Source organism: Falco cherrug, chromosome 3, assembly GCF_023634085.1.
Source record: "Falco cherrug isolate bFalChe1 chromosome 3, bFalChe1.pri, whole genome shotgun sequence".
Classification (NCBI taxonomy): domain Eukaryota; kingdom Metazoa; phylum Chordata; class Aves; order Falconiformes; family Falconidae; genus Falco; species Falco cherrug.
The window spans coordinates 111918331-111943400 of NC_073699.1; the positions used below are offsets into that span (position 1 = coordinate 111918331).

A 25070-nucleotide genomic window follows, 5' to 3' on the forward strand; every position below is an offset into this window, starting at 1 on the left:
ATATGAAATGATAACGAACAAGAGACACGGTTATGCACGTTGGGGCCAGCATCTCGTCTTTGTTTTGGCCACGCACACTCCTCTCCTACCTTCCTCGAGCATCCCACCGCACCAACCTCCGCCCGACAGGCCATGCCGACAGCTGCTGCACATCTGTGGGAGATTCCGCTCTCCACCCACAGTGTCCGAACTCAGAGCAGCGCAGGGGGCCCATGGCTGACTATGCCAACAGCTTTTCCATCGTCCACTTAGCTGGAAGCCCGGGAGGCGGCGCGTGGCTGGGATGCTCGTGGAGCGACATCCACCCTAACACAGCCGACCGATTGCAGACCGCTCCGGCTTGCAAACCGCAGCAAGGGCTGACCACGCATGAGCGCACACACACACACACAATGTACAAAATATTTATTTAGAACAGGTCTGCTTGCATAGCATGCCTCAGCAGCAGTGCTCTCAGCTCCTACCCCCCGGGGTTGGACCCCTTGTCTCAACCGCACCGTCCCTTCACAGCTGAGCACAAAACGCAGCAGAGAAAGCAACCGAGGCATGAAATCCATGTCTCCCTCAGGAACACCCGTTCCAGGCTGCTTCCCACCAGCAAGCACAGACCTCAGCAGGAGTCGGGGCTGGCCCTGGGCCACCATCCCAGCCCCAGACGGGAGCGGGGCAGAGCTGCAGCGCTACTCTGGCAATGCCGTTTCCCTTAGAAAGAAAAGACACCAGGGAAAAGAAAACCCCCAAAACAAAACCAAGAAAAGGAATGTTTCCCTCTTCCACTTGAAAAATCCTCGTTCCTTATCAGGTTGGTGGCTTGGAAAAGTCTGGGTAGGGGCAGGGGGGAGAGGAGAGGGGAAGATACATCGGGTGGTCCTTCTGTAACACACCACAAATTACACTTTTGGTACTTCCAGCCTTCATTTACTTCAGAGCAGCAGATCTATTGGCATTCAGGTTTCTTTCCCCACATCCTCCTGTAAAACCCCGTCCCGAGGAAATCTTGTCCTGTCCCCATGCCGCAGCACTATGCACCTAGCGTGTCCTCCGCAGCGCAGTCAGGGAGCCCTGGCTGCATTCTGCACCCACCGACCGAGCCCCTCTTCGTGTGGTTGCTTTTAAAACCAAAACCAAAACAAGCCCAGCAGCATCACAGATTCCTCTTTTGTTTTCTTTCTTTTTCTTTTTTTTTTTCCTCTTCTTTTTTTTTTTAAGTAATTTGCTGGCTCTCTGGTCCTTTCTGGATGTCCTCGTACTTGGGTGGGGGGGTCAGGGGCTCTATCGTGATAGGGATGGTGCTGTTCCCCTGTGCCAGGTTTAACCTGATGTCCTTCAGGTGCAGCTTCTCCGACTTGATCCTCCGGACCTTCAGTGGCTTCAGGCGCTTGCTGAGGCGCGAGCTGTGCCGGCTGGGTGGCCGCTCCGTGCTGGGCTCTGCGCCGGTGGCTCCCGGTGGCTGTGTGCTTTCATCGAGCCCCGTCAGCGACTCGTAGGAGGGCAGGGAGACGCTGATCCTGTTGCTCCTGTCTGAGTCTCTGGGCTCAGAGTAGCCCGTGTTCATCACCTCCTCGTAGCTGGGGACATAGTACTGGGAAGATGTGTCTTCATCCTCTTCTTGACTAAAGGGGAAAAAATTAAGGGTCTCAGTAGCACATCAATTCACTCAGTTTCATCGTTTCAGCTTTGCTGCAGGCAGGGGAGAAGAGGAGAGAATACCACCCCCAAACCTTAGCAAATTTGACCTTCCCTATTACATACCTGTTCTGGTTTGTGTGCCAGAACAGATCCCAACCCCACCTATATTCAGACACATTTTTGTTTCCCTGTGATGTCCATCCACCCTTGACCATTCCTTCCTTTGCCCACAAAACCGCTTTTTCTATTGCACAGCAGCGATTTCCTCCCTCGGCAGAACACCAATTCCTCTCCTCCCTGCTCGACCATCAGTCAAAATTTGTCCAAAAGGGATGTCACCTCCCTCTGCCTTTGCCATTGGGATGTCTTTCAGGTTGGGAACCTACCCCGAGCTTTTCTGCAGAGATTCAGCTCTGCAGTACATTACTGTCCAAGCCACAGGTGCCTGTGCACATACATTTGGTGGGTTTTTTTGCATTAGGACGTTACCTCTGCAATCGAACAGGGAAACATGGCTTTCTGGGGGGATCTGCACACAAAGTAATTCTCTGCAGCCACCGTCGGCTGCTCTGCCCCACAGTATCCCTGGGCAGCAGCCAGCAAGGCCATCACCTCCTCCTGCCACCTCGCAGCCCACATTGTCCCAGTGCCCCCCTGCCTCCCTCTGCCCAGGCACAGCCTACTCTGGGCGTGCTGCGAGGCGGCGGGGGGCTCCTGCACCCTGTCCTTGTTCAGACCGTGCCTCCCGTGGCAGCAGCCTTTGCTCTGCGCGCTGGAGCTCCCCGAGCAAACAGGAGAGCCCTGCAGACTTTCACCAGGTCTAAACTCCATTTCCAGCCACCACCTACACAGCCGCAAGGCGACTTGGGCACCTCAGCTGCACCCAGGAGACCACAGGTCCTGCGCCTCCCACTCCTCAGCTGCACCCAGGAGACCACAGGTCCTGCGCCTCCCACTCCTCGCCCTCGGTGGCCCCTTGCCTGGCTCCCAGCGAGCCTGTTCCTTGCTCCTTGGTGTTAACCATTAACCACCACCCCCGGTGTTTCCTCTCGGCACGCTGCCTGGGTGCCGGCGACATCAGGAGTGGCATGTCTTGGCTTGGCCACAGCTCCATCGGGAGCCCAGCGTACACACAAACAGTGCTCCGTGCCCCCTGCACCCCATCGGTATCGCTGGAGCCATTCCCTCCCGATCCCTGCCATGCTGCTGAACGCCCAGCCGTGGCACCTGCACACCTATAGTGCAGCACACGCTGCTATCAGCCGTGCTCTCCTTGCTGCTGACCTTACCTTGTGTGCCACACGCAGCCTGTGGCTCCATCCCCCTGCTGGACCCTGCTCCCTGGCTCCCCAGGGGGGCTCACCTGTCCTCCTGGGGCGACGGCTCCGCAGGCACTTGGTGTTGCACACGGACGATGTCTTCGCTTTGCCTCTTCTTGTCCCGGATATTCAAGCAGATGGAGAGCAGCAGCAGCAGCACACCTGCCCCCACCAACACGTATGCCACCGAGAAGGTCTTGCTCTTCAAAATGCCTCCGGAGCCGCGGTCTGGCTTGCTGCTGTTGGCGGCGTGGGTGGTGGGCTTGCTGTCGGGGCCGAAGCCGGGGACAAGGTTCCAGACGGCCATGATGATGCCGAGGACCAGCATCCCCAGCCCTATGGCCGTCAGGGCGTAGTGTGAGCCGTTGGTCCGAGACTGGGCCATCACTCCCGCTGCTGGCCAGCCGGCCGGGCTGCCCCCCCCTTACAGCATGGCTCGGCTGGCGGGGGCTGCGCTCCGGCTCGCATGTGGGCGGTCCCCTCCCCGGCTAGGTGGCAAGCTCTGGGAAGAGATGGAAAGCGATGGTTAGTCGCGGTGAGATGCCAAGGCTAGGCAGCTACTGCTTTGGTGGCCACAATAACAGCATTTTAGCCAGCTACTGCTAGAAATGTAATAGAAATGTAATTCCACGGTGCCTGCAGGGAGCACAGCAGGCGGCACGCCACAGCCAGCAGCAGGAGCCTCATGGGCCACGCTCATTGCGACCCTTTGCTGCTTTATTGGCTTTAATATCCACCAACTTTAGAAAAGAATCAAATCACTAATATTTGCTAAGAGCTTCGGATGACTGTCCTTAGGAGCCCATGAACTGACAAAGCAGTAAAAAAAAAAAAAAAAAAAAGCCATCCAAACAACTTTCACTGATTTGAGAAACGCTCCATGCTTTACAGAGCTGGCTGCTTTTGACAACCAGCCGTTGTTAACGCAAAGAAACCCGGAAAAGCTCAGGAACAAACCTCTAGCTGTACGACTTCTCCTTTCCCTCTGCTCACGAGGGAGCAGAGCTGCTGGCAGTGCTGGCTGCCTGCCCTGCGACGCCTTCCTGCCCGGAGAAGAGAAAGCAAAACTGCTGCTCTCCCAGCTCAGCCAGCCCTGCTGCTTCCCCCAAGCGCTGCCGGCGAGGGTTGCTGTGGCTGCGACCCCTCGGTGAGCCCCTGGCTTGCTTCTGGCCAGCGCTCGCCCACCACGAGCATCCCGCACTGGCGGCGAGTCCCCTGGCCGCATCCCACAGACCGTGGCACGCTCGGGGCTGTCCCAGCACTGCTGCTCCCGAGCCACCGGGCCATGGGTGGGAACTCCTCCTCCTCGCCTGGATGTCTGCGCTTGCCAAGTTGCCAGGACCAGACGTGCTTGCTTTCTGAAAATAAACAGGCGGAACCGCGTCTCCTGGCCACTCGCCTCCCCAGCCTCCGCTTGCGAAGATGGCAGCTGCGAGGACAACCCCCTCCTGCGCATCACGGGCGAGTAACTCGGACTCCTGCAGCAAAGCTCCCCCGCCAGCACCCCAGCGAGCCTCCTTTGCAGCCTCCTTGGTTTACATGTGTGGCTGCGCAAGTGTGCCAGGGTTTTCTCCTTTCCTCCCCAGCCCTGGCTTCTTGACACTCACCCATGCTAGAAGCCGCCCTCGCATACGCTGCTGCTGCGTGTTGCCTCTGTGCACGCCCTCACCCTCCAGCCCGGCTGCCCAACTCGATGGTCCCAACCCTCACGTTCGCTTGCTTAGCTCAAGTGCAAGCTGAGTTTACAGGGTCAACAGCCAGAGGAAACCAGCATTCCCAGAAAACAGACCAGCTCCAGCTGCGTGCAGGAAAAGACACGCACGCAAGCCTGGCGAGGAGAGGTGAAATCTGCAGAGCAACTCCCTCATAGCAGCCCGTTCGCCGCCTGTGCCCCAGCACCCCTGGGAGACGCACCGAGGGACGCCCCAGCCCCTGCAGCCACAGCCCTGGCCCCCCATCGGTGGATGCAGGCAGGCAAAGCCTTGGCTCCCGCCGCCTGTCCGGGGTTACTGGGTGAAGGAGCTGCCAGCAGGCAGGGGCATGTGCCAGCCCTGCTGCCGGCTGCCCCTGGGTGAAGGCACCCCCTGCGCCCCTTACCCTGCCCCCAGCTTTGATTCGGTGCTCGTCAGCAGCTGCCGAGGATGTGGCAAAAGCTACATCCCAAAGTTGCTCGCCAACGTCCCGAGAGCGATGATGCTCGGCAGCCCATCCTACCCCAGCGCTTCCGAGCCTGCGGCCGCTGCCCTCCCACACAGAGCCTCTGCTCTTCGGCTGCCTGCAGCCTTGGGGGCCTGGCCCACCCTGCCCACCTGGCACCAAGTGCGCTGGGAGCGTTGACACACACACAGGGGCCCTGCCTAGCCCTGGCAGGCCACGCGCTGCCTGCATCCCGTGCTTCCCAAACAGCTCCTCAGAGCACAGAGAGACCCCCGGTCCAGGACACCTTCCCCCACCAGCACTTCTCCCGCTTGTTTCCACGCATGAGGTGGCAGCACTCAAACCAGACCCTTGCTCTCCCTGCCCAAGACCTCCAACGAGAGCGAGATGCCTCTTCCAAAACCCTGCTAACAGACCGGAGCCCCTTCGTACGACAAAGCCACACCAGTGTGCACTGTGTCACCTTTACTGCTGCTACTGACCCCCGGCTCGGACTTATCAACCCCCTTGCTTCTCACTTAGGGTCTTCCAGACTCCACTACACCGGCGGCAGCGGGGTTTTCTCCTGCCCTGTTTATCCACACGAGCTCCCATCCTCACACTACCAGGCAAGGCATTTCACAAACGACATCAGCCCCCCAAGATTTCACTTACAAAGTGCTGCGATGGCTCTAGGGAAGAAAAATTGCACGGCACGCACGGTGGGCACAGAAAACACGCAGGGCTGGTAGCATTTACTGTGGCATCTAAACCTCCATGCCTGTTCCGAAGCTCTCCGTCTTCCCTTGGACACCTCAGCCTTGGAAGCAGGCAGGATTTAAGCTTCTACATCATCTCTGCGCCTGAAAGTTTTACGCAGATCCCTCGCTGAGCTACGCTGCAGCCCGGGCAATCACATTAAAGCAGGAGACTTGACAGACAAGTCTGTCTCTCCATTGAATTAGCTCTCCTCCTGGCTTTCCAGAGTGCACTCGCTGCTTTAGCAATAACCCCAGTGCCCTGACGTCAGCTGCTGCTCGCTCTGTCTAGGGTCCAGCGTTCCCAGAGAGATGGGCATCCCTGGAGAGATGGGCATCCCCGGAGAGATGCTGAAGTGGACACAGCTCACATGGCAAAAGGGTGCCACAACCTGAGGGTTTAGGGAAGCCCCAAATCGACCAGTGATCACCCAAAAATGTCACTGTGGCCGGTATCTCCAAGGTGGCTCCTGCTGCGGCTGCCCTGGGCGGGCTGGGAGGAGCAGCACGGTCGCCCAGATCCAGCAGCGGAGAAATTCCTGGCTCTGTCTTGCACCGGTTTAATAATCCTTAAGGGATTCTCCTCCATGGTTTCTCCCCTATTTACCACAATGGTTCTACCATGCTCTCTGGCCGTGCAGCCCCCAAGCCCCCGACCCTTACTCGCCATCCTTACACTGTTAGACGCGTAAGCTCTCTCCTCCTGCCCCCCAGCTCGCCGGAGCCGTGGCTCCCATCAGCAACCTCACACCTCCACCAGGCAGGCGAGCAGTGGGCGAGCGTTCCAGCCCCCCAGCTGCCCACATCCCCTCCCCTCCACCCATGGCACGGTGCCTTCCCAGCAACCAGGCCCACCTTCCCCCCCGAGCCATGCACAGCGCTGGCAATGATTTACACCAGGATCTCCGAATCATTAATCTCCACCGACGCAGCTGCCAAGCTGGGAGCAACCACACCTCCTCCGCGCTCCGCCAGCCTTCCCGCACCTCTCCCCAGCTCCCTGCAGCTGCCAGAGCCACCAGGCACTTTGTGACTTCTCTTAGGACATTTTCCAACTGTTAATTTGGCACGGGAGGGCTGGGGACAAGCCCTTCTCCAGCACCACATGCCAACATGCACGGAGGTGCCCTGAAGGCTTTAGGCACAGGCGGCAGCAGGTAGCATCTCCCCCCCTGTGGGAGACACCAGCCCCCTGCCCCAGTGGTTCCACTATGGGGACACAGATGCCTGGCGGAGTCAGCCCCGGTTCACACTCCACATCCCAGTGCTCCCAGTGCAACGCCAGTCCCAGGGGGTGACTCATGAGGAAGCGTGACACCCGCCGCTGCCCACGGTGGCACCCACCCTCCCCTGCCCTCCGCAACCTTTGGATCTTTCCCCTCGCATGACATCACCTTCCCGCTTGCGCTCTGGCAGAAGCACCTCTGTCACGGGATCACGAGAGATGAGTCTGCAGTTCTGGGAATGGGGTCAAACCCCGATACAGCCACCGGGCACGGGCCGAGCTCGCGCAGGCGGAGCCCAAGCCTTCCTTGCTCCCGAGGAGGACTCTGGGCACGATGTGTGGCTGGCAGCACGCCGCCATGAAGCCACCTGAGTTTGGAGCCTGCCTCCAAAAACCAACATCCAACTCCAGCACCAGTCCAGATTAGTACAAGGCTAATTTTATGGAAAATTTGGGGAGGAAATAAATATAACGACCGGAGCCACAGCTCCCCCTCTTCCCCAGCTGCTTCCAGGGCTGGTGGCAGATCAGCACCCAGCGCTTCCCAAGTTAGAGCCACGAGTTCCTCCAGCTCCTTCCACCAGCAATCCTCCATCCCAGAGATCAGCTACTTGTGCGTGGGCACCTCCAGAGCTTTACACCTCCCGGGGTTTGGCCCCGGCCCCAGGTCGGGCAAGAGGATCAGAGCTGGGGCAAAGCTTCCCAGTCTCAGGGGGCAGCCAGCCCCCCAGACCCTTCGCAGCGCAACCACCATCTTCACTCCTATGCCCAGACAGCCTTCTCATTAACCACCTCCCCTGCTAATTGGTGACCGTCACATGTCCTCATCAGCTCTCTCCTGCCTGGCAGCAACCTTGCATGGAGTCTGCGTTACACAAGGTTTCCACCCACCAGCAACACAAAACTCTATGCAAAGTCTAAAAAACAATGAGTTGGGACCTGGGTTGTATTTTCTCTTTTTTTTTTGACCCTTCCCACTGCCCACATTACACCTGCCACAGCAGCAGGGATGTTTTGGGCCAGATGCAGCCCAGGGGATGCGGGGAACCCCCCCTGCCTCAGCGGGGAAAGCAGGAAGAGAAATAGCTGGAGATACCAAGCTGAGCTGGGAAAAGCAGCATTGCTGCTGCTGGGGCCAGCTCCCGTTCAGTTGGACAAACCCGCAGCCTGTTTTAGAGCAGGGAATGGAGAGACACAAGGAGAAAGCCCCACGTAGACCACTGGGGCTGTTCCACATCATGCTGCTTACACGCCCTGCCAGACTGCACAAGAATGCACCCGCATTCATGGCTTGTGACATTCCCTACAGAGGTTTTAAGGGCTATTTCACCATCTTTTTATCTTCAATTTCAGTTTTAACACCTCCTCCTCAGTCACACTCTTGCAGACAGTACCAGGCGAGCAGCAGTGTCTGCGTAAAGCTTCGCACCGGGTGCTCCCCCCTCTCCAGCTGTGCTGCCAGCCCACCCAGAAGGGAGCCCAGGGGCGCTGGTGCTTCCTGCAAAACAAGGGTGTCACAGGAAAGCAGAGGCTGCCCAGCCCGCTCCCGGGCTCAGGATGCTGCAATCCACCCGGCCGCCTGCCACGGCCACCACAGCCACACTGATGGCTGCAGAATAACAGTGACGAGGCTTGCAGATGCCTCCTTCCCATAACACGATGCCCAGCCGTTTTCAAGCTGAAGGCATCTGCCCCTGCTATGTCCTTTGTCACTCCGGCCACAGTGACCACCAGTTTCCGAAGGGCACAGATCACACCAGCCACGGTAACTGTACCCTGAGCCATCATCATCACCATGCAGCAGACAGCTGTCAGCTTGAACTTTGCCATCAAGGTACGAGACATTGCCTTCCAGACTCTTTTTTCTCCCCATAATTTCATTATGGCCATCAGAGCAGCGCTTATTGCAACCTGGTAAATGGACTCGGGCAAAGAGTCCTTTTAAATTGATGTTTAAGGACATTACCCATTCCTTCCCGGGGATGATGCTGCTGCAGCCACCGAGACTGTGCTGGCAGGTCATGGGGGTCGGCAAGCCCGCTGCGGGAACAGCATCCCATGGCTTATCCTGAGCCCGGCTCACACGTGCAGCTAGTGCCAGCCTAACAGCTCCGGGCCAGGCACTGCTACACCAGAGCTGGGGGGTTTGGGGTGCTGCCCCTCTTTAGGCTAGAAAAGGGAGTTGAAGCGCCAGCCCAGGAAAGCACACCGGCCTGGGAAAATCCCAGCGCTTTGACTGTGTCTCCTTCCTGCTTTCCTTTTGACTCCACTTTGCACCTTTGTGATTGGTTTCTTTTTTTAGGTTTTCCTCATCTGTTTCCTCCCGGCAGCCTTCCTAGGGTTTTTGGTCTGTGACCTCACTCCGACTCCGTGCCAGATAACACACACTCCTCCAGAGCCTTCCAGTGCCGGTAGACGTTAACCATCTGCCCTTCTGACATCTTCCAAAGCCGAGTCCGGCATTCCTGCTGCCTTGGCATGCTTCCCGGCCCTCCTGGGGTGCTCTAAGCAGCTCCTGTCATGCCACAGGAGCCCCCAGAGCCTGAGTTCCCCCCGCTGCAAACGACTATCCCGCCACACCACGCTGCCATCGGCCTCATGCGTGCTGCCTTCCTCATCCTCACCCTGGATTCTCAGCAACATGGCTCATCACCCTGTACCCTGATGCAGTATCGCCTCTCCCCACGCTTTCCCAACCGCCTCCTCCGACGAGCAAGACCCACAAACCAAACCTGTGGCAGGTGGCAGAGAGGAGCTGCCGGGGCAGAAAGGGAGAGGGGGTGATGCAGGGGGAGGGATGGAGCCAGCCAGGCAGCCGAGTGACGCACGGCGGCCAGGCACAAAGCAGCAGTGTTCGGCGAGGCAGACACAGGTATTTTGATAGGGGTGCAAGTCTGCCGGGGGATTATGTGGCTGCGCACTACCTGTGCAACTCACCAGGTACTCGGCTGCTTCAGCAGAGCCCCAGCACCAGTTTCAGCCAGGAACAAAAAACCACATTGAGCAGCGTTTGGGAGACAGACACGTACCTGGGCTGCCAGAGGGATCCCTGCTCCCGAGCTCTGGCAGACAGCCCGGCCTGGCCCCGGCCTCCTGGCATCCCCGTGGGAGCACGGCTGTGGGCAGCACCCGATGGCACCGCCGTGGCGCTGAGCGTCACCAGCACTCGGCCGTCTGCAGGGCACCCACGACCAAACGTTCCTCCTTCCCCAGGCGCTTCCCTTCCTGAGGATTTTCCCACCCGTGTAATTACCCGTAGATAAAATCACAGGCATCTCACATAATTCCGAGTCATTTTGGACTAGGGCTGGGTTCACCGGCCCCACACCCACAAATTCCTCGTCGCCACCTGGCAGGTTTTCCTTTCTGGCTGTCACGCCAAGGCATCCAGGGCCTTGGATGGCCGCGGGATACTTGGCTATGGCACAGAGGGATGCAGTGCTGCAGCATCCCATCGACAGCGGCCAAGCTCTGCACCAGCAGAGCTTTAAGGAGCCCGAAAGCCCCCAGCAGCTGCACTGGGACCACTCTTCCCAGTGAGGCTTCCTCCCACCCAGGCTCCACCACACAGAGCTGAGGGCATCCCGCCTCACACAGGACGTGCTCGCAGAGCTTCTCCTTTCTGCTCACACAGCCATGCTTCCCAACAAACCCAGCTGCACCGGGCTCAGCGCCGCTCGCCCCCACCGCATCACCTCCAAAAATCCACCACCACCATCCCTGCGACAACTGCGCTGGGACAGGCTGCTGATGGCAGACGCGGGGAGATGCAGCAAGGCCCGAGGGACCCTCGACGGGGGGCTCCCGCGCAGGCAGCCTCCGTGGCAGCAAGGCACCGGACACCCGGTGGTACGGTGATTCCCCCAACAGCCCGTTTTTAAGTCAATGCAGGGAAGACACACGCTGGGATGGTGCCCGGCACATGCAAACACGCAGAGCTGGCTTGGAAAGGAACAGCCACCCAGGCATGGTCTGGAGCTATTTAACCACCCCCCAGCACCCCCGGTGCGGGGCTGTGACAGAGACCATGGTGAGAGGGGCTGGCAGACTTTGCCCTCTCCCCACCACTGGGCTACAAAAACTCCCACTGGGCTACCAAAACTCACAGTCCCTGGAAAACTCCCACCAGTTGGGGCCCCCCACCTGACCTTGCCTTCCCAACCCAGGGAGCCGGCGGTTCTCCCTGTGCCCCTCGGGATATGAATCATCGCAGCAGGCAGAGACAGGAGCTGCCTAACGCAACGGTGACGGTCACGGCCCGTATCCCCAAACCAGGAGGGCACGTGCCGAGCCGGTGCTCCCGGAGGGTGACTAACCACACAACGGGGGCCACGGCCGCACCGGCTGCCAAACCCCTGCCACAGCTGGTGACTTCCTTTGGTGGTGGGATTCCTCTCTAAACCAACACCTTGGACATGTTGGCAGGTTTGCCAGAGCCCTTCAGAGCTCTGGGATGCTCCTTTTGTGGCGACGGCACGATAGGAAGAACCGAAATGCCACGGACCGGTGCACTGTGCACCCTGCACCCTGCACAAGTTTCCTTCTCTCCATCTTTGTTTGCTTTCCAAACACTCGTGCACACGCCGTCCCTTCCACCTGCCCGGGACTGACGTCTTCCAGCAACAGGCTCGCGATACGTGAGCCAGCTGCAAGGGCACGGGTGGGTTTGGTGAGGGGGTGAGATGACCCCAGCAGGAGGGCTCCCCTTCACCCCGCTCCTGCAAGGGCCACCTCGAGGTGCCCCAAGCCCACGTGTCACAAATGGGTGACCCCCAGGACACTGCCAGCCCCCGAACCCCACTGCCCCAAGCTTCTAGCACCCGCTGCCCCACACCCCATGGTGGGTACACTTCCCCACGTGGGTGGGTTTGCCTTCATGAGCTGGGGGTCCCCTGCTCCCACGCCCCCCTACCCCCCCGGCCGGTGGGTTCCAGCCCGGTGCAGGGGGGGTGCGGACACCGCAGGGCAAAGCCCAGCCGGGTCCCGTCGCGGTACCGAGCCTGCCCCGCTCCCGGCCCTGGTCCTGGGTCTGAGCTCCCCCTGGTCCCGTCCCTGGTCCCCGGTACGGCGGGACCGAGCCCCCCCCCGCCCCAGTCTCCGTCCCCGGTACGGCGGGACCGAGCTCCCCCTGGTCCCCGGTACAGCGGGACCGAGCCCCTCCCGCCCCAGTCCCCGTTACGGCGGGACCGAGCTCCCCCTGGTCCCCGGTACAGCGGGACCGAGCCCCCCCCGCCCCAGTCCCCGTCCCCGGTACGGCGGGACCGAGCCCCCCCGATCCCGTCCCTGGTCCCCGGTACGGCGGGACCGAGCCCCCCCAGTCCCCGTCCCCGGTACGGCGGGACCGAGCCCCCCCCGCCCCAGTCCCCGTCCCCGTCCCCGGTACGACGGGACCGAGCCCAGCCCTCCCGGCTCCCCCCGCGCTGCCCGGGCACGGCGGGTCGCAGCGCTCCGATGCCGCCCCGCTCCGGCCCCACGTACCTCCCGGCGGCGGCGGCGGGTCGCTCCCGGGCCGGTCCCCGCGGTGCCGGTCCGGGCCGTGCCGGTCCTGCCGTGCCGGTCCCGGGGCCGCCCTGCCCGCCCTGCCCTCCCGGGGCGGCGCTTGCGGGGCCCGGCCCAGCGCGGGGCGGCCGCTGCCAACCGGCCACGGGGCGGAGAGGCAACCGGCGACGGGGCGCCCGAGGCCAGCGGGGACCCCGGCCGGGCTGGGGGTGCGGGCAGGGGCTGGGGGCGCAGGCGGGCAGGGCGGGGGTGCAGGCAGGGGCTGGGGGTGCCGACGGGCAGGGTGGGGGTGCAGGCAGGGGCTGGGGGTGCAGTCAGGCAGGGGCTGGGGGTGCAGGCAGGTGGTCTGGGGGCACAAGCAAGGGCTGGGGGCACAGGCAGGGGCAGGGTGGGGGTGCAGGCAGGCGAGATAGGGGTGCAGGCAGGTGGGCTGGGGGCACAGACAGGGGCTGGGGGTGCCGGCGGGCAGGGTGGGGGTGCAGGCAGGTGGGCTGGGGGCACAGGCAGTGTCGGTGTATGGGCAGGCTGCGTGTCCAGCCACGCATCTGCCTGACCCTGGGGTCTGCGGCAGTGCCACCCCACATGCCACCACACAGAGCCCATGGGGAGGAAGCAAGGGGGCACGGGGAGCAGGCAGGGGAGCATTTGCTCTCTGGATCCCTTTGCAGCGTGCAAGACCGGCCAGCCTCATCCTGCCCACCACCAATGCGCTCACCTCCATCCCCGCTCTGACGCTGCGGGTTCTGTCCATATATTGTAATGGGAGGCCGGGACAAGGTGGAGGCTGGGTCTGGTTCCCCTTCTCCAGAAGGTCTGTGCTTCCAGCAGCAACGCACTCCCTCGGGAAAGGCATGCACTACCACAGCAACCCGGCAAATTTTGTTCCTTTTCCCACGCCAGCTGAGCATCCAGGCGTGAAGGGGATGGACTCCAGCCCACCTGCTTCCCAGGGGTCCCTGAATCCCAGCGGCCGCCCCTGCAGCACCTACTTGCTGCAATTCCTATGCTCCCTCCTGCAATATATCAAAGTTTTGTGTTTTCCCAAAGCTGGTCCTGGGTGCGGGTCACATTTGGGGTTACAGGTTGCGTCACCCGCTCTGAGCAGGGTCCGTGTGGCACTCCAAGCATCACAGCCCCCGTTTCTGGTTTGAAAACCAGTTTGCGAGGGATCTGTGTTCTGAAACTGGCTGGTTGGGACGAGCAGAGCTCTTTCTGTTTGCAGAAGCCCCAGTTTGAGGAACTACAACTGCTCGGGCTCAACGCTCCATTCAACAGGGCAAAGCTCCCCCCCCAAAGCCGGGCTGGTGCCGCCAAGGAGCCTGCAAAGCTCTTTTATGGGCCGCTGCCCTCTATAAACGCTCCCAATTAACCACCTGCTCCCTGGAAAGAGCCATTCCGGGACCGGCTGCCCTTACTGGGGCTGCTGGCCACACGCTTTGGCCTCACAGCCAGACTGTCCTGTGGTTTCTAGGCTGAACCGCAGGGACCGACCCGCCGGCTCCTGCCCCCCCTTTGGTGGGACCATTACTAACGAACAATTAACAGCCACAGTTACGCACGGGGCCGGGAACCCCTGCTTCTTGCTGTGTCTATCGATGATGCAGCTGAGCAACCTTCCCATGCAACGCACACACAACTGCTTACAGACGATGCCCAAGGCATCGGCACAGGCTGCAGTTGACTTTCGGCAAACCCCATCGCAATTAATGCTGCGTCCCGTGTTACTTCTCCCCAGCAGCGACTGGGACGTGTTTTTCCAGGTCCTTCTTGCACCCAGCCATACTACTAAACACCACCAAGGACTCCAGTTGGAGATGACACTCAGGGTGGGTTTTTCCCAGCCATGAGTGAAAAAGCCGGGTTGCTATGCTTGCTGGACCAGCCGCTGCAGTTTCTCCTGTCCCTTAGGGCCTGCAAGTCCTTGCAAAGGCAAAAGCCATCATGGGCCCAACACAACTTGCCACATCCCCTCGTGTGACTCAGCGAGCCATGGCCCTGCCTCGGGGGCACCGGTGCTTGGGGTACTGGGTGGAAACCCCCCGTTTCCCTGTATTTCTCCAGCAGGATCCCACATCGAGCTGATGGTATTTTCCACTGACTCACCTGCCCCAGCTCCTCCTCCCAGTGCACAGCAGCGCTGCCCTTCCCTGCTCAGATACCTTCCTTCTCTAATCAAAGTTCAAAAGCTGCGCTATAATCCACGCCCCCCCCCCCCAAAAAAAAAAAACAAAACCAAAACACCTTACTAAATATATCTGCGTATGAGGGTTTTTTTCCTTCGTACTGTTTGTTTTGCATTTTCAGGCTTGGCCACCTGCTCATGCAAATGCCCTCCACTCTCTGCAGCACCTTCCTGTCTCAAACACAAACCTGTTTTCTCGAGCAGCTCCGGCAGCGAGTAGCTATGGCAGGGAGTAGTTTTCCCTGCAGGCTGGCTACAAGAAAGCAGGGGGAAAATGCACTTCACGCAATGACTGTCACCGATGCTGTGGGGAGAGCCCAGCCCCAGCAAGGTCACCCACTTGGCAGAGGGGCCCTGGGGACTGTGAGCACAGAGGGGACATTCATCAAGCCGCTCCTCATGTTCCCACTTTTCTGGCTCTGCAAAGCTGAATATTGGCTGGAAACAGCCTTTTCCACAGCAGCAGGGGCCAGGGGAGCTGGAGGCAGCTGCACGTTTGTGCATCGGTATGCTCGAGCCGTCTGGTCTCTCCCTTTGCTCAGTTGTTCCCTTTGGAGCAGATTTCGCCCTGGCGCTGCCGAGCTGGCTGGTTTGCCCGTCCTTCCATTCCAGGGAGTCACTCGCACCCCTCAGAGGGCTGAGCATGGGATGCAAACACACCTGCCTCCCTCTGCCCCGCGCTTTGCTGCAGGCTAATGCTTTTACAGACATTTCTGAGGCTCATTTGCCTTTCTAGCTCCAGCAGCCATTCTGGCACAGGTATTTATCTAGGGGTTGCTTGAATCCCCCCCTTGCAAAAACTCATTGCCTGGTCTGGGGTGAGCTGGTACCTCTCTGGGGTGTTCAGCCAAATATGCCAGATAGAGACTTTGCACAGGAGTACCAAGGAGGAAAGAGGCGCCCCACCAGGAGCCACCAGCAGGCAACAAAAGGGCCTTTCAGTGGGGCTTTTGATGCCTTGGTACTTGCAGAGATGCCAGGGACTCATGTTACCCTGCCGTAGCAGCAGAAATTGCTCACCAGCAGTCTTCCCTTGCTTTGTGTAGCTCAAAGGTGCTCGACATGTACGTAAAAATCATCACTGCCCAGCCCAGCCTAGAGCGCAGCCACATCCCGGGGTTCCTCAAACTTTTCCAACAGCAAGCCGAACCCACGGCTCTGGGTGACACACCGCTCCTGGACACCTGCAGCCAGACGGCTCATCCTGAAAGAAGCAAAGCCCATCCATCTGAGTTGGGGCAGCAGAGCCACCACATTGCACGTGTATATTAATACAGAGAGTTGTATTTTCCAGTTAATTAGCACTAGAAGTAGAACACATGGGGGGCTGCAGAGGATGCTGAGGTTCCTACTCCGTTGGTCTCCCTGATGCCACAGCCCCCGAGGCACCCCTTCCCTTGACAGAGCAGCCTTTCAGGAGGGGGGAGGTTTGGTTCCCCCCACCCTGGGCTGGGGGCCAGCCTTGCCCCAGGCACTCGCACCCCTCCACAAGAGGCTGGCCACTGGGGACGGTGAATTTCTTCGCGTGGCCTGCAAAACTGCACCGGCAACCAGCACGGGAGAACAATCCAGGGGGTCCCGGGGCAGCCCGAATACTGATGAAACAATCCTTCTTGGGCTGCGTTAACAGAACTGCTGCCCCATTGCTCAGAGCAGGAGCAGAAGCCCCTGCGGTGGCGACCCCCGCCGTGCCACAGGCAAACCTGCCCTCAGCTGCCTCCAGCCCCTTCCCAGTGCCTGGCTCCTTGCTCGCCACGCTGCCGGCGTGCAGGTAAACACGAGCACAGTATTTGCCAGGTACCATCTGCACTGACAAACTGGCTTCGGTGGCCATGCCACGGCTGCCTGCTCCCAGTCGAAGCCCAGTACCCAGTTCCCAGCGCTCCAGCCCAGGCGAGCTTTCCCAAGGTTTCCCGTGGGGACATGGACACGGTGGAGCCCCAGCTTTGCCCCTGGTATGACAATCTGTCCCCAGCCTGCTTGGTGATGGGCTCCCTCAGATCCCAGCTCCCAGCTCCCAGCCAATGTGTGCTGGTCTATACTGGTATCTCTCTTCCCCATGCCTTGGTTTCTAGAGCCCGATGTAGAGACCACCTGCCGGGGCTGGGGGCTGGAATCTGCTGTGCAAGTGGGGGGGGGGGGGAGGGGGGGAAGAGGAAAAGCAGCTGCCTGGGAGGCAGGATCACCATGAAGGTGACCCAGGGGCTGGAGCCCCCCTGCTGCGGAGCCAGGCTGAGGGGGCTGGGGCTGCTCAGCCTGGGGGAGAGACGGCGCCGGGGGGACCTTGGGGCACCTCCCGGTACATAAAGGGGCTACGAGAAAGCAGGAGGGGGCTTTGTACGAGGGCACGTGGTGACAGGGCAAGGCCGGAATGGCTTTAAGCTGAAAGAGGGGAGACTGAGGTTGGATCTTGGGAAGAAACTGCTCCCGGTGAGGGCGGCGAGGCGCCGGCACGGGCTGCCCAGAGCAGCTGCGGGTGCCCCAGCCCTGGCAGTGCCCAAGGCCAGGCTGGACGGGGCTGGGAGCAGCCGGGGCTGGGGGGAGGGGTCCCTGCCCACGGCAGGGGCTGCAGCTGGGTGCTCTGTGCGGTCCCTTCCCACCCAAACCGCTCTGTGGTTCTATGCTTTCTGCATGCTCCTACCTGGCACAACCCTGCGCTTCCTGCAAGCATCTCCCCAGCGAGGCGAGAAGCTGGCTACAGAGGCAGTGGGGCATCCCCGGGGGGTGCCGTGATGTGGTGCCAGAGGACCGTGGTTCCAGTACAACCAGTCTAACCGCCATGCCAGGTCACCATCTGTCATTTCAAGTGCACACCATGTCTGCAACCTGGAAAACTGTAAATACAGCTGCTGTATTAATAATAAGAGTAATAAGTAACCTGCTGCTTCCTCCTGGCGCCGGCCTGGGGGCTGCTGCATCTCCCCTGTGATGCTCTGGCTTAGCCCTGCCTTGCCAAAGTACAGCTTGGCTGGGCAGAGCCCTCCCCTTGCCACCAGTGCAATGCACAAGAGGTGGGGTGAGGAACTTCTTCATTGTCCTTCGGGCTTCTGCGTCCTGGCTTGTACCATCGGGAAGGGAACAGCTGGATCAGGACAAGAGAGGGCTCGGGAATATGATTTCCAGGGCTTGAGGATACCAGGGCTGGAAGAGAAGAGCTACAGTGGTGTTGCATGGCCAGATATTTAAAAGATCTGAGCGAAGGTTTAACGTGGCTTTGCAAAATTAGGAGCAGATGGCAAGTGATGGCTTGTGCCCGAGAGAACAGGGAACTGCTGGGAAACCACTCACCAGCAATGATAAAACTCCAAGGAAACCTTATGCTCTGGATATGGGTCCTGATGGCAGCTTCAGTGTCCCAGTCGGATGGAGCGGGGCAACTTGGTCCGTGCTGCTGCTGGTGTCACAGCTGCATCGGGTTGGGGCGGTGGGAAGCCAAGGACAGAGGCTGACACGGGGGAAAGTTGCAGGGACATTGCTTGCTCAGCGGAGCGGGACGTCCCAGGGGCCACGCAGGATGCCGGCGGTGAGGGATGCTCACAGGCATCCCCTGGGCTACGTGGGCGAGGACTCAGAAAGGCATTTCCAACATGGGCTTTGGACACACCAAGCAGTAGGAGCAGAAGACACCTTCAAGGAAAACACTGAAACCAGGTGAATAAACGACAGGAACATTTCCAGATTTTCCAGCAATCCTAAGGAACAAACCAGCAGCCTCAGCAGCGGCCCTGGTCACCAGCACTCAGGGAGATGCCACCGTTTGTGGCCCCCATCACCCGCAGCCTGTGCCCGACCGCATCTAACTCCACCAACTGCCGTGATGATTTAGTCAGGAGTTAGGGTATGCAGGTTGAGCTCCTTCGTGCCAAGCAGAGCTCAGGGAGGTGAGGTAACCTGCCTAAAGCGGGGGGTGAGTCAGCACCGAGGCAGGAAACCTCCCTGGGACTCGCCCCTGCTGCAGCCTCCAACCACGCTCCTGATCTACAGGTTATTAGTGCGCGGCTCCGGTTGGAACGGCGCTGGAAGACAACGTCAGGGCGAGCACAGCTCGCTTGCCCACCGGTGAAGGAGCGCAGCAGACCCCAGGTGCCCCCCTCCACAGGGTACCCTGGCTGCCCCGGCACAACACCCCATGCCGGGCATGGAGCCGTGACATTTTTCTTTCTTGGTCAAAAGTCCTCACCGGGGAAACGCGCGTGTGACTGCGCAACGACATCCTGGGTGCAAAGTGCAGAAACACCGCCAGCCAGACCGAAACCAAACACGCCTGGTCTGACAAACCGCCTGGCCTCGCTCGTCTGGCCCTTTCCGTGCCTCTAAGGCACCAAGAGGTCTGGTCTCCAGCCGGGAGCGCTGCAGGGGGTCGTTGACTTTGGGTACCCCACTGGCCACGTGAGCCTCCGGCCATGGGCACAGTGTCACCGAGGCGGCTGCTGTGTCCCCTGCGCTGGCTTCGGCAGCTGCGACGCTGCTGGCTCCAGGCCCAGATGCGGCTCGGGGACTGCTCACATGATGGCAGCATCGCAGCACGCTGCAGCAGGGATGCAGCTGATGTGCAAGAGGATGCAGCAGCCGTGCAGCGGGGTCAGGTTCCTGCAGCCCAGGCATACTGGCTTCCACTGCCAGGGAAAAACAGGTCTGGGAGGAACAAAGCCACCAAGGAGACATCTCCCAGCCCAGGGCACCTGTGGGCTGCAGGGAACAAGCCCCCTCTGCTTGCCCTGGTGCAACCAGCCCTGGTGGAGACGATGACACCGGTTTCCCCCTCACCAGGGACAGGTGGTGGCCCAGGACACCCATCATGGTCCCACAGCACCTGCTAGAACCGCTGAGAGGCAAGACCCATGCCTGGACTGGTGTTGCACCCACAGCCCTGCTGCACTCCCCGCTGCTGAAGGGTGCTCGCAGCTTTGAAACCCGTGGGTGGGGTGGGCAAGCACCTGCACCCTGTCCCTCGCACCCTGCAAACCAAGGGCAAAACCAAGGATTTGCAGGGAACCGCTCCGAGCCTGGCAAATCCTGCCAGTCTGTTCCTGCCTCATCCCTGCTGCAATCCACAGTCACTTTAATGCGATGTTAAATTCCCAGTCTTACAGCTCCAGGTGACAGAGCTGGGCAGCCAGCTGGCTGCTAGGTATTTCTTTGTTTGTTGTTATTTTATTTCTTCCTCAAACTCCCTCCATCATTTCAGACTACAGTGGCTCTTACCTGCTCTGCAGCTGCTCACAAACCCAGAAGGACATTTCTGTTAAAAAAAAAGGAAAAAAAAAAAAGGTACATCTTTCAATCTATACTATACCCTCATGGGTTAGAAAAACAGAAAATCATTGCAAGTTTTTTCTGAAATGGTCATTTATTTTTTTTTTCCCCAGTCAATCGTAGCTTGTGTACCTTGAGCGGCTCTGATGACGGAACGGGGCTGGGGGATGCTTTCCCGCGGGACACCGTGCCCTCCCCAGCCACACCACGGCACCAGCCACCCGGTGCCACCTGCCCGCAGCCCCCTGGCCCCGTTGGAGGTGCTGGCACAAGTGACCAATGCCTTCCACAAAGTAATAATATATCTCTCCATAAAAAAACTGTAACAATAATTTATCTGCTAACAAGCATTAAGAGCACAAAACCACCTCATTTCTCTGCCCCACCTGCTCCTCTTGCACCTTAGCATTACGCGTTCTGTATCCAAGAGGGACATCTCGCCGTTTCCCCACATTCCCAAATCTTTACTTACCTTAAATCCTTAAACTTGCTGTTTTTACAGCTGCACCGACAGCCCTGGCCTCCCACCAGCATCACCGCATCTGGCTGTGAGTGCTTGGCCGGCAGCTGGTCCGGGGGAAGAGCTGGTCCAGGGATGCAGCTGTCTCCCGCATCCCTGTCACCCCAGGGACCCCACCTGTGCCCATGTGCCACTGCCGACGCCAGCCCAGCATCTCCGTTGGACAAGCAATTAAATCACGTGGAGCTCACCCATACTTTAAAATAAGCTTTATTTAGATCTTTTATAATTTTATATTTGCATCCATGCCTTCAAGGATTCTCCCCCACTCACATGGGGAAAAGTTAAATCTAATGTTACCCATAATTCATATGCTATTTATCGAAGTTCTCTTTTAAATAAATCATCCTCTTAGTACTTTTTAGAATTATTTCCTAATTTACAAAAAAGCTGAAATGCAAAGGAAACTACTCAGTAACAAGGAAATTGCTCATCTGTTCTGGTGGTTTATAGTTTAAATTATAAAAACGCAAGGAGAACAAAAAAAAAACAACCAACCAACGAACCAAACCCCAAAACCCCAACAAAACGTATAAAAATGCTTCTCTGCGGAGAAAGATGCCACGGGGCAAAGCCTGCCCTGCCAGCCCAGGTCCTCCCCTCAGCAGAGCCCGGGGGGCTGCTCCCTCCACTTGCCCCCCCATGGCCTCCCCGCATCATCCCTTAGGAATACACAGCGCGAGGGCATCAGCGGTTTAGTTCGGTGATTTAAGACAAAAATACCCCTTTTTCAACCGGGGTGCGCGTATCAGAATTAAGAAAAATAATACACTATTATAGCATCATTAAATAAATCTTAATACATTTTTTTTAAGAGCTTAAAATTATATCGTAAGCATTAAAGCATAAGGTACTTGTCTTGGCATAAGCAGAGCGCGGTGTGTGTTAGTGGGGAGGGGAAGCAGCGGCTGCGCCGGGGGGCTGCTCCCAGGGCATTCCCAGGGAATTCGGAAGCACAAGCTCCACCTGCGCCTCAAAATCACCCCGGTGCCACAAAAACCTCCCCGGCGGGGACTCGTACCGATTTCCCCAGCCCCTCCCCCGACAGCAGTAACACCCCACGTGGAAGCGGGGTGGCCAGCCCTGACCGGGCGACGTCTCAGGATATCTCGGGCTATCACCTCTCCCCTGCTCCCAGCTCATGCCAGATCCCCCAAATTTCACTTGAAGCAAAGGGTGAGCCCCCCAGATGTGGGGTAAGACAGAGGGCAAAGCTCCCACCAGTTTCACCCCCCCTCCCCGACCGATTTTCTGGCATGTATTTAAGTTTGCGTTTTCCAAGGCGTTAAGTGCTCCTGGGGCATCTGCAGCCACGGGGCCAAGAGTGCCCACAGTGGGGGGGGGTGTCCACGGTCCAGTCCCCCCCAGCAGCAGCTTCCCAGGACAGTACAGTACAAACACACCCTTCTTCCTCCCCGCCCCATCCCAACCGACATGGAAAAATATAAAAATCCCAAAACTTCTGCAATAATTTAGTTAGAATAGCTCCTCTGGGTTTGTGCAAATAAATTAAAACAACTAAAAAGGAACGTTAAAACACTTATTTCCAGACCGGCAGGCGTTACAACCAGCCCGTGTCGCCTCCGCGGGGTTCGGCCAGGAAGACATCACAGCGAATGAGATTTTTTTTTTTTCATTTTTTTCCTTTTTGTGTGTGTGTGTGTTTTCTCTCTAAGGTCCCTCAGCTGGGCAGGTTCTTCGTCCCCAGGCGAGGACATCCCGCGGGCTGGGCTCCGGAAAACAGCGGGTTTCGGACAAGAGACGTCACAAGCACAAAGTGCACAATATTTTGGGTATTTACAGAGACACAGCAGTCCTTCAAGTTTCAAGTTTTGTCAAAAGAAGAAGGAAAAAGAACCAAAAAAGAACAGAACCCCAAAACAAAACCAACAAAAACCCAAACGGACAAACTGAAGTGACAACGGAGGAGTTATCAGTATGGAAGAAAAAAAAAATACAAAAAACCACCATGAAAAAAAGGAAAAAACTGAAGTTACGACACGGCTGCATCGCTCCCAAGACAACAGGTCACACGTCCACAGGCGGGGCTGGGGCAGGGGTATGTACAGCGGTGGCGGTGAGCCGGGGAGAGGTGGGGGGTCACCAGTCCGCATCCTCCTCGATGTAGTAGTCGGGGGCCGTACCGTCGAAGAGGCCGGGGTCGAGGGACTTGCGCTGCTTCCCCCGGGCAAACACCCTGGAGATGGAACCGAAGCCCATCTTCTCTTTCTTCTTTTTCCGCTTCTGGTCTTCCAGGTCCTCTAGAGACTGCGGGGGGAGAGGACACGTGTTTGGCCACGGCGCTTTTCATTGACCCCCTCACCCCCAGCTCCCAACAAGGATGATGGACCACAGGGTCCAGGTCCCCTAACAGATTTGGGTCCAGGTCCAAAGCAACATTAAGACCCTGGACCAAAAAATAAAAATATTTCTGAAATACACGATAGAATCTGCAGTGAAATTGGGCCCTCTACCCACATTTCTGGGATTTTGGTTTCTTCATCCAACTGCTTCAGGATTTTGGCTCCAGAAATCTAACACCAGAGCAAGCGGCTTACAAAAATACCCCCACGTTTTAGGGGCACATGCAGGAGAATAACCTGATCTAGGCTGTGCCTTACCAAAACTAAGACTGCAATGGCCCCTGAGCACAGCAACTGCCTACGGCATCACCTGGATTTGAGGGAAAATCTCAGAATTCTGAGATTACCATCCTGAATGGTAAGGCTTCTGTGTTTTTTTCCTCCCCTAAAAGCCCCAGCCACCGCCTCTGACAGCCCCCCCAAGTACTTGCTAGCACAGGACAGGGTCTCACGAGCAGGATTTAAACAGGGCTTTGTGCCCTACCTGTACGATTGGGTTGTGCAAGTTCTTCTGTACTGGTCCAGGACTGTCCCCCTGCGGCAGAAGGAGATGGATCCATCTGTATCAGCCTCAACTCAGCCTGGGACCCCCCACCCCCCCAGCAAAAAGCCGGTTGTTTGGGCAGCTGAAAGGCTGTGGGGCTGCAATAAACCCCCTGGGACGCAGCTCTCTGGGCCACTACGCCTCCAACCCATCCCCATCCCCATCCCCAAACCCAGCAGCGCTCTGGGAAGTGAAGGACCCGCAGCATCCCCAGCACCCATCTCCCCAGCCAGACCCACAGAGTGGGGAGGCAAGCCCACCCCCCCCTGCCCCGTAGTGGCCTTACGTTGCAGAGTGAGTGCGTTCGATGCCGGGGTGAGTTGATGTCACTCGGCGTGGATGACCGGTCACCTTCGGCCGCGGAGGCGTCGGAGATGATGGACGGCTGCCGGGAGTGACAGGGACTCACTCTGACCGCTGGAAAGCAGAGCAGGGGGCATTGGGGAGTTAACATCGCGCCAGCAAAAAACATCACACCCACGCCCTGCAAAGCCTCTGAAGCGCTGCCAGAAAGTTGTGCCTGGTTTTCCTTTCCCTCTGGGGGGAATAAGGCAGCTCCCCGAAATGGTTTGGCCCGGAGAACTTGCCAGTGCCCCGACCCCAGGGGGTGCCCACCTTGCCGGTCCGCCGGGTGCTGGGGGTGCGAGTGGTAGAGGGTCTGCTGGCTCTGCCGGATGGCGGCCGTCAGCGGGAGGTCGGCCTGCATCACCCACTCCTGGTTGCCGTTCAGCACCGTCTCGCCCGGCATGGCCAAGGAGTGGCGCTTGGGGACGTCCTTGGTCAGCGTGGCGAGGGACTGCTTGGCCTGGGGAAGGACACCAAGGTGGTGGAGGGGGAAAACCGTATGAACACATCTCCCGGCACTGCAGAACCAGCAGCAACACGCCACGGCCAACCCGCCCTGCCCTTTGCAAGTAAATACCCGAACCCGTTGCTCCCTGCACCGAGGATAACCCGCTCCTCTTTAGCGATGGAGTCTTACTTTTGATTCTTACTTTTTCTGCCACTATTGCAATAACGCAAGCACTGCGGCGAACGCAGGCATGCAACCGCTGCGGCAAACAATGCAATATGGCAATACACGCAGCAAAACCTGCCAGGGCGTTGGAAGCACCGGAGCCGCTGAGTCGAGCACCTGGCGCAGGGCTGACCCTTGAGACGTGCCCACCGCGTCTCCGAGCTCACCATGGCCAGCTCGGCCTCCAGCTCCTTCATGCGGTTGTCTTTCAGGTCGAGCTGGGAGCGGAGGGCACTGGCGTGGTCCGTCGCCTCCTTGGCTTGCCGCCGCAGCTCCCACTTCTCCCGCTCCAGGAGGTCCTTCTCCTTTGCCAGTGCCTTCACCGCGTCCTCGCTCTCCTGCCGGGACACGGGGCGGCCATCAGGAAGGGGAAACCCACCTGCTACTACAAACCCCTCTGCTGTGATCCCCTCAGGGACCACCCGACCTCTGCCTTGCCAAAGGGCAAGCAGCACCTTTGGGTGTCGCAAGAGCCCTGTGCCCGCAAGCAGGGAGCTGTGGGATGTGGCCGGTCCCCCGAAAAGGGATGCCGGGCGTGCACCTGCTTAAAATTACAACCGATTCCCCACACCTGGCTCGCTGGCCACATTTCCTCTGGGATTTATTTATCCTTAACTCCCT

General features: G+C 58.9%; 2 protein-coding genes across 9 annotated transcripts in view; both read right to left on the reverse strand.

Moving 5' to 3' along the window:
- Nucleotides 1–390: 390 nt before the first annotated feature.
- On the reverse strand, nucleotides 391–14755 carry TMEM51 (transmembrane protein 51). 4 transcript variants are annotated; one of them, XM_055706060.1, is made up of 3 exons: nucleotides 14670–14755; nucleotides 2993–3450; nucleotides 391–1613 (listed from the first exon to the last, which is right to left on the reverse strand). In XM_055706060.1, the coding sequence occupies exons 2-3, from the start codon at nucleotides 3331–3333 to the stop codon at nucleotides 1205–1207; spliced, it is 750 nt and encodes a 249-aa protein (XP_055562035.1). In that variant the 5' UTR covers nucleotides 3334–3450; nucleotides 14670–14755; the 3' UTR covers nucleotides 391–1204. The 4 variants fall into 4 exon arrangements, with proteins under 4 accessions (XP_055562035.1, XP_055562036.1, XP_055562034.1 ...); XM_055706061.1 differs by lacking the exon at nucleotides 14670–14755 and adding an exon at nucleotides 13282–14038; XM_055706059.1 differs by lacking the exon at nucleotides 14670–14755 and adding an exon at nucleotides 12546–12659.
- A 5963-nt stretch (nucleotides 14756–20718) lies between these two features.
- KAZN (kazrin, periplakin interacting protein) overlaps nucleotides 20719–25070 on the reverse strand; it is a 225585-nt gene continuing 221233 nt past the window's right edge. For all 5 annotated transcript variants that reach the window (XM_055705111.1, XM_055705112.1, XM_055705114.1 and 2 more), the window contains 5 exons: nucleotides 24617–24787; nucleotides 24047–24236; nucleotides 23718–23848; nucleotides 23372–23422; nucleotides 20719–22792 (listed from right to left, as the gene is read on the reverse strand). In XM_055705111.1, coding sequence (XP_055561086.1) covers nucleotides 22625–22792; nucleotides 23372–23422; nucleotides 23718–23848; nucleotides 24047–24236; nucleotides 24617–24787 — 711 coding nt within the window. In that variant the 3' untranslated portion in view covers nucleotides 20719–22624. The remainder of the gene's footprint in view (nucleotides 22793–23371; nucleotides 23423–23717; nucleotides 23849–24046; nucleotides 24237–24616; nucleotides 24788–25070) is intronic.